Raw genomic sequence first — 8850 nt, 5'->3', positions numbered from 1 at the left:
CAGTGCTCCTAAAAGCAACAGTCTGTTTGTTTTCTCAAATGCAGACACAACAGGAATGCAGTGAAGAAAGAGTGAACAACAAAACATACAGGAAGTGATACTCTAATATCAAGTATGAAAATGTATTTTCTGAAACAGAAAAATCAAGTTTCAGTAACTTGATGACTTCCTGGTGTATTTTCAATCATGTGTAATAATAATTCACTATTCATACCTTCTATTTCCTGAGTCAGTTCCCGCGAAAGAAGGAGACAGGGGGAAGGGGGGCTTGGCTTTGAATTTGCATTTCCCTCCAACTTGAATTCATAATTGTTACTTTAGACTCCCCCCTTTTTAGCGCGATTTTATTCCCGCCACGTCTGTGTCTGGCCCGACCGGTTGTGCGTTTGGAAACGCATACAAGCATTTCTATTGGTGCAGTGAGCGGAAAAGGGCGGCGTAACGCTGACGTCAGAGCGTATTGTAACGCCTTCTTACTACTGGCTTATAAACGTCCACCCCCCCAGCTCGTTGTTTCCAAGAGCCGGTGTCTGACGGAGGTATTGGTCCGTACACCGTCTATAATCCTACTCAACTGTTTACAAAACATTGCGGGGAGCAGACGTGGTTTCGCGTGACTTTTTAATGCAAGCTCAGATATCAACACACCGGGACGAGGTTTTGGACTTTATTTTCCTGGAACACACGTCTCTGGATGAAAGGATCCCTACCGCATTTTTATTACTCCAACGTGGACTTAACAGCTCTACAAGGGAGACCGGAGAGACTGACTATCGGAATAAAATCCCTGTTTTAAACCAAATAGAAAAAGAAGACATACGTCGTTGACCTGTGGTGGATATCTTTGAAGGAATGCTGCTGTCCAAGCTTAATTCTCTGGCCCACATCTCCACCGTAGACATGCCGGCGAAAATCCAGCACCAAGTTCATCAAGGTTAGACGCCCTTTTTTTCACTCTGCCGTCATGGTGGACGAGGCTGCAGCAATGGCTGGCAGACCGCTTATCGAGGCTCAGTCCACACATGATACTACTTATTAATTTCAAAGAACGGCAGCTAATTTAAACCATTATTTGATTTATTAACGACGTATTATCTTTATTTTGACGTGTATATCTTAATAGTCCTTCTACTCTGTTATGGGCACCGCTCGATTCTTCCCTGGTATTAACCGGCCGGCTCTGTTTATGTCCTCACAGTGAAGGAGAGGGAGCCTTTCGAGAAGCTGTATCAGGTCGGCGCGGTGCTGGGCAGCGGAGGGTTTGGCACCGTCTACACCGGTACGAGGGTATCCGACGGAGCTCCGGTTAGTATGCCTTATGTGTTGTCAAAATAAGACGCATTGAATTTTTGTGTGACTTTGTATGTCTGGGTGTTGTACATGTAATTTGACGCGGTCTTTTATTTATCCTGGTAGGTTGCTGTCAAGCATGTGGCCAAGGACAGAGTGTCCGAGTGGGGAGAGCTGGTAAGACACAATTAATAACTGCATTTCAACAAATATGTGTTTTGTTAACGTCATTAACATGATATTATGTAGTAAATAATATATTGCTCACATACAAGTGGAATATTAAACGTATTTATTAGAATTGGACTTATTTAAGCATGTTTATATGTGATAAATACTAATGTTTATGTTTCTCTCTTCAGCCTAATGGCTCGCGCGTCCCAATGGAGATCGTGCTGCTGAAGAAGGTCGGCACGGGCTTCCGCGGTGTTATCAAAATGCTGGACTGGTTCGAGCGGCCGGACAGCTTCATCATCGTAATGGAGAGACCGGAAAACGTGAAGGACCTGTTCGACTTCATCACAGAGAAAGGTGCCTTACCGGAGGAGCTGGCGCGGAGCTTTTTCCGCCAGGTGCTGGAGGCCGTGCGGCACTGCCACAACTGCGGGGTGGTGCACCGGGACATCAAGGACGAGAACATCCTCATCGACCTCCGCACAGGGGAGATGAAGCTCATCGACTTCGGCTCTGGAGCTCTACTGAAGGACACCATTTACACAGACTTTGATGGTGAGTCATCGATGCTTAAAACATTTGATAGAGTAATAAATCATGTTTATTGAAAATATAGGGTGTTAGAGATATTTAACCTCATATTGTATATTCGCTAAACCAGCTGGAATTCCTATGTTGTGTCATATCTGACATCCCCCCACAGCAGCCTAATAATACAGGCTGAGTTGCATTACCTTTGCTTTAGCGCCCCCCATTGGGCGGAAGTGGTATTTTTACAACTCAAAGTTTGTAAACAAAGTCACATGTCTGCTCCCCCTCCCACACTCACACACCTCTCCCTCTCTCACACACTGCCTGTCACGCTCCCTGGCACCTGAGTCTAGATAATCACCTTGGAAAAAGACTCAGCTGATTAATCTGCACTTTGTTAATCATTTATTTTGACACTATAATAATAATAAGTGATTATCAGTTAGAGGAGATTGTGTCCTTGCTAAGATGTTTCTGCTAGTTTGTGCACCATTATAAAGCAGTTTTTAAATATGTTTCTCTTTTTGTGTCCTCCCTCCTGACAGGCACAAGAGTGTACAGCCCGCCAGAGTGGATCAAATATCATCGCTATAATGGCCGCTCTGCCACAGTTTGGTCCCTGGGTGTTTTGCTGTACGACATGGTGTGCGGGGACATCCCATTTGAACACGACGAGGAGATTACGAGAGGGCAGGTCCTTTTCCGGAGGAGAATCTCAACAGGTAAATACACATTTCAACTCATGTTCTAGGTTTACTTGATTACAAGTGTTTTATATTTTAAACTCAGTTAAGTGCACAAGACTTAATATTGATCTTCCTCCTCCTTCTCCTCCAGAATGCCAGCAGCTGATCAAGTGGTGTCTGTCTCTGCGGCCGTCAGACCGTCCATCATTCGAGGACATTATTAACCACTCGTGGATGCAGAGCACATCCTCCTCTGTCGTCCCATCCACGGTGCAGACAGAGAAGACAACAACAGAGATCAGGCTTCACAGCATCAGCCACGAGCCCACAGCCTTCACACCCACCCCTGTTGCAGTGGCACGGTGATGGAAGCAAAAACAGCTCGCTCCGGGCTTATCTGGTCGGAACTGGACTGCACTGAGACTATTACAAAAGGCTTACGTAACAGACTTGAAGCAGAGAGGAGGGAGGGCTGGCCTGCAGTCCTGATGCAGAAGAGAGGAAGGTGTAAAGGACTGAATGCAAAAGAAGCCTTCAAAATCATCACGACTTGGTTTCTCCATGCAAGGCTGGACCCTCTCCACCCTCACCACCCCAACTACTTGATTTTCCCGACCCTGCGTCGGTGTCACAACGTCGTCCTCCCAGGACTCTGATGTAGACGATGGGTGTGTTTCAGTCTGTAGGAGGGCATGGCTCTGTATGCACGGACACCTGCATTGAGCAAACACAGTGCATGTGCTGTCTATTCTTCTGAATGGCAAGCGGACACACTGAGTTATGTAACCTCTCGCTACACTGTGCTCAGCTCTCACTGTTCTGAGAGCAGAGGCGTTAGCGAAGAGGATTTTCAAAATAGTGCCTTCTGTGAGATTGTTGGGGGAACCTGAAAATACTTGAATTTGTCAAAGCAGAAAAAGGCTCCACTTCACGACAGCCTTTTCTTGCTCCTTACTCTGTACAAGGCTTTATCTCTTTCATTGCTGTTTTCCTCTCATGGGCCTAGATCAGTAAAGCCTATGCCATTTTACAACCACTACTATCACTACTTCTACTACTCCAATGTCATTAGCAACCAGACAACCTCATAGCTCTGGCAGCAGCCTGTGCAAACGAATCATAAACACTGGACTTACCTCACTCTACTTTACTACAGCATCCACCTCTACGTACGCTACAACCTCTGCTTCCTCCTCTTCTTGTGTTGTGTAATGTACACAAACACTGGGCTTAGGCGACCTCTGGTTCACATCTACATGAATGCACACCACAATGCAAACCTAACCATACCGAAATACAACATCCTCTGCTCTTCACCTCAATTATTTTTTTATGTTCAAACAGTGCCTCACACAGGTCTTAAATTTGGATGGAGACAAGAATTGTAAATAATGATAATAATGATATTTATTATTGCTGTGACTTCTTTCTCACACTCAATGAGCGCAGAATTTATTTATTTATTTATGAGAGAATTTTTGGCTGTACTTAATGTATTCCATTCCACAGTCACTGAAGGGCCCACAGATTATTTAAAAAGACAAACAAAGACTAGATGAATTTTCCTGAAATTTTAAAAAGAGCAGATGTGTGTGTGTATGTTTGTGTATGTCGTGTAAATAACTTGTAAATAGTCCCGAAAGCACTTCCATGTTAATGTATGTAAAACATTGAACGCCTACTGATGGTAACTGGTTTTGTTACGCTGTCGTCTGCTGTGGGAGCAAGTGAACTCTGAATGTTGGATGCATGTGTGTGAGTGTGTGCGTGAATGTATTTGTGTGTGCGAGAGATGCGAGACTGAGAAAACTCTTGTGGTTTCACGACTGCAGCTTGGATTGTTGTTTTTCATCCATTCAAATTAGAATTGTAAATTATGTTAGAAACTATTTTTATACGATTTCAATAAATATTTTTTTAACTATGACCTTTGACTGCTTTGTATTGTTTTAAGCAACACAGTGTGATGATATTACACTGTGAACCTCTACATAGACCACATAGGATCAAGGTAAAAATTCATCATACATGTATAAAATTTAAAAAAAGTATTGCTAGGATACAATTTTTCAGGTAGATTTTTTTAAGAATTTAAAATAGCTAAACATAAAGTTTTTAAACACGTAAACAGACTTTTCTAGGTCACAAGGTTATACAATTCTCTGAGCAGGTTTCCTGTTTGTCACCTTTGTAGAGAAGCAGCAGATATAGGGAGCAGATTAAGCGATAAGAGAAGCCAGGCAGGTGGTTAGAAAAGAGTGGGTAGAGTGCCTGCCTACACAGAGAAGACAACAAGCTCAAAATATTTCGCCTACACACAGATTCTTAAGAATGGTAAACAGTACTGACTTCATCATCGAAAGTATTTATTCATACAGAACGTGGACTTTGGAGGAGTTGGATTTTGCATTTGCCCAAAATACCAAGTGCACATTGTTATGCCACAGACCAAAATTCAACATATCAGCATTTCAGATAAAGGTCTGATGAGAGATTCTCATGGCTCTTCTGACTTATATTGATAATATTTATTTATTTATTTATTTATTTTTGTTGGCTTTTTGCCTTTATTCGATATGACAGCTGAAGAGAGACAGGAAATGTGAGGAGTAGAGAGTGGGGGCTGACATCCACCAAATGATGGGCAGACTGGGAGTCAAACTTGCAATCAGTGCGATGAGGGCTGTAGCCTCTGTACATGGGGCCCCTGCTCTACCGACTGAGCTAAACCAGCGCCCTAGTAATGATGTTGTACTGTATATCGGCACGGCTATGAAACGGTCCGCATTAGTAGTTCCACAACTTAACTGAAACTGGGCTTTTGTTGCCAAGCAACCCAAACATTCTCCTGCACTCTGCTACTTTGTTTGTGTCTATAAGTTACCAAGGAGCAGCCACTTCGTATGATGTACATTTATCTCTTTGTTTAATTTATCAAGCAACCAGTGAGCCTGTTGTGTGATTCAGAGGGACCAGCTTGATTAAGACATACACAGTCTGATGTAATGTTATTTAACAGTGATGTTGTTGTCTTTATCTTGACTTAAGTAAAGTAGATTAAAGTACATCCTCCACACCACTGCTCCTCTTAGCATGATGTATAAAGTATATAGTGATCACTTTCTGCCAATTGATAGCTCTAATGTGGGCAGCTGCTTGTCTTCATGGGTTTAATCCCGCTAAAAAGCTGCAGATGCTCTTGTGGGTTAATCTAGACACTGATAGTGAGCAGCAGGCAGCGGACTATCATGGATCTGCTCTCTGGGACAGATAAGAGTTGTAGGTTTAATCAGTTGTGATGCTCCCGTGGGATTCCTGGCCTTACTTCTAATCTTCCTTGAGACAGCGCTGCTGGGACCCCACCTACAGCAAAACAAGATTTACACAGCAGCAAATTACATGGAGGTTGGAAATGCTGCTGCTCCCATCCGCCACAGTTAATGCCTGTCAGGTGAAAATAATGTGTGTTTACCTGCTGTGATTTGAATAGATGGATGGTGATTAAAGTACAGGGATGCAGTTAGTAGCTGGTATGCTTCCATTGTACAAGCATGGAGCCTTTTAACATGTTTGTGCTCAGTTTTTTTAGAGCCTGCCAACAGTTTTTATGTGTCTGAAGCTTTTCCAACTTTATGCGTCCCAGCACCAAACAGCAGCGAACCACTTACTGTCAGCAGCACCAAACAGCAGCGAACTACTAACTGTCAGCAGCACCAAACAGCAGCGAACTGCTAACTGTCAGCAGCACCAAACAGCAGCGAACTGCTAACTGTCAGCAGCACCAAACAGCAGCGAACTACTAACTGTCAGCAGCACCAAACAGCAGCGAACTGCTAACTGTCAGCAGCACCAAACAGCAGCTAACTGCTAACTGTCAGCAGTGATTCTTTGAGCTTACAAACTCATTTGTAATAAAGGCATCATCCACGCTGGAGTTCACACACCCCCCACAACACCATCTAATCCTCTGCTCTCCTCTCTGATATCTGTTCCTATCTGCTTCCGCAAACCTTCAGCCCGTCTAACTATCCATCAAAGATTCTCAGACATCACATTTTAGTTACTAAAACAAAGTCAGCTGTGGTACAGTGCAACTTACCGTAGGTATTTTTGTATCAGATAATAATAGACTGATGTCATCAAAAGAAAACAGCCCTAAAAATAAAACTTCATTTCCAGAATGGATTCAGGCTGCAGACAATTCAGTCTTCAGTAATGCTTTTGATCTGATTCTTTTCTTCTTCAGGTACTCATACAATTTCCCTGAAGAGATTACAGCGTTGGAGACCACAGGTAGTTTCCACGAATAACCCCGCCATTTATTTCCCCTCTCATTCTTAGAATCACAGGCCACATCAAGCTGCACGTCAGCTGTCTGTTTGTATGATCGTCCTGAAATGTCGCCAAGAAGTTGAGAATTTCAGCTGGAAACAAACTGTCTGCGAGGTCGTCAGTAATTGAAAATCTAAAGATAGGACTCCTTCAGTCTTAGACAGTGTCAATGTGACAATGCGAAAGGGTTCCTACTGAGAATTAACGTCTATATCTGGAGCGTTAGTCAGCTTCACTGAGCTTTGTAGTCAGTTACATTGTTTAGCTGTCCAGTCTGCAACATTACTTTTGTTGAAAATTTGATACCATAGCATCATTTTCAGCCACAAAGCTGAGCAGCAGTTTATAGTGGAAAAGCTCTAAAACCACATTGGACGCTATCTGCTCAATGGCAGACAGACAGTGAACGACCATAGACTGTATAAAAAGATGGACGACATGACAGCTCCCTAAAAGTGAAGCCAAACATCTCTATCGCCCCCTGCTGACAGGCTGCAGTATAGGTCATAAAGCCCGCCTCCTCCATGTTAACAGATGGGACATGAGTCAAACTATAAAATCAAAATACATGTCAAATACATTTTTCTCAAACATGGTTTCTGTCACTATAGTTAGTTCTTATCATGCTGATTTATGTCCAAGTGTTCATTTTTCTGACAAGTTTATTTTTAAGTATTTGAATCTGTAAAAAGGATGATTGAAAGCTCTGTTGACAAATCCAGCTCCTGCAGCCGATCTGTTCTGGATTAGCAGAGTAGAGGAGGATCCGCGAGAGGAAACGTTACTAAAACAATCACTACGGTCATTGACGTTTCCATACCTGTGAACGTTAACCTCAGACCAACACAGAGAAGCTGTTCTGCTGTTAAACACGCCGACGTGCCGGATCTTTGCTGTTTTTTTCAGTAGGTTAAGTTTAAGTATGTTTTGGTTAGCAGAAGAAGCTACGGCGGCTCCACCCGCTGATCTCTACTGCACAACTCTAGCTTCTGATGACATCACCATTGCAAGATAGCAGCGCCTATCACAAGGGCTATTTTGGCATCAATTTCGTACAATGAGAGCAGATGGAGACGCGTCGTCCATCTATATACAGTCATTGTGAACGACAAGCTTGTAAAGAGAGTGGATTTCTTCGCAGCTAAATGTTTAGGTGACCAGAAAGACGACACAAAATAAATTATAATGCTGCTTCTCAATTGCTTGATATATAAATATACAACTTTTTGCAAACAAATTCATGTTGATTATTTCCAAAACTTCTTTCAGCTTCCCCAAAAGTGTCCAGATTAACAATAATTGTTACAATGTCGCTTTTGTCCGAAGCGACGTACATCTGAGATTTAATACAACACAAGCCACAGGGCTTTTTTTTTTTAAATCATCATCATCATCATCATCAACAACATCCACAAGGTTAATATTGTCATCATCATCATGAATATCCTAATCAACATCAACAACATCCTCAATGTCATCATCAATAGCATCAATATCATTAAGTGCAGAGGCGTTCATGAAAGCTTTTTTTGCAGGTTTAAAAAAATAGTTCAGCATATTGGGAAATATGATTATTCAGTTCTCCTTGAGAAGTTGAAATATGGCTCATAAGCTTAGCATAAAGAATGTAAACAGAGGTACACCACTAGCCGGGCTCTGTTCAAGGAAAGCCTACATCTTGTTTGTTTAGTCTCTGCTAAAACCAAAGAATAAAATTTGGGGATTAACATCTGGGTTATTACCCACACTATGACCCGCACTCTGACACAGTGACTCATCGGGGACTATGCCAGTTTCCTGTCAGGCAAACAATGATTAAAAAACACATCACTTCTTG

The 8850-nt window shown here is 42.6% G+C and overlaps 1 protein-coding gene across 2 annotated transcripts; it reads left to right on the top strand.

Moving 5' to 3' along the window:
• Nucleotides 1–529: 529 nt before the first annotated feature.
• Nucleotides 530–4608, top strand: pim1 (Pim-1 proto-oncogene, serine/threonine kinase). 2 transcript variants are annotated; one of them, XM_069660444.1, is made up of 7 exons: nt 530–934; nt 1199–1305; nt 1417–1467; nt 1653–2019; nt 2541–2717; nt 2833–2917; nt 3773–4608. In XM_069660444.1, the coding sequence occupies exons 1-7, from the start codon at nt 853–855 to the stop codon at nt 3891–3893; spliced, it is 990 nt and encodes a 329-aa protein (XP_069516545.1). In that variant the 5' UTR covers nt 530–852; the 3' UTR covers nt 3894–4608. The 2 variants fall into 2 exon arrangements, with proteins under 2 accessions (XP_069516545.1, XP_069516544.1); XM_069660443.1 differs by lacking the exon at nt 3773–4608 and having other exon boundaries at nt 2833–3745.
• Nucleotides 4609–8850: the final 4242 nt, after the last annotated feature.

The sequence above is a fragment of the Semicossyphus pulcher genome, unplaced genomic scaffold, assembly GCF_022749685.1.
Source record: "Semicossyphus pulcher isolate SPU_LCO1_2020_fin unplaced genomic scaffold, fSemPul1.0.p SCAF_13, whole genome shotgun sequence".
In the NCBI taxonomy this organism is placed as follows: domain Eukaryota; kingdom Metazoa; phylum Chordata; class Actinopteri; order Labriformes; family Labridae; genus Semicossyphus; species Semicossyphus pulcher.
The sequence above is the reverse complement of the archived record's forward strand: the minus strand, read 5'-3'. Positions and strand labels throughout refer to the sequence as shown.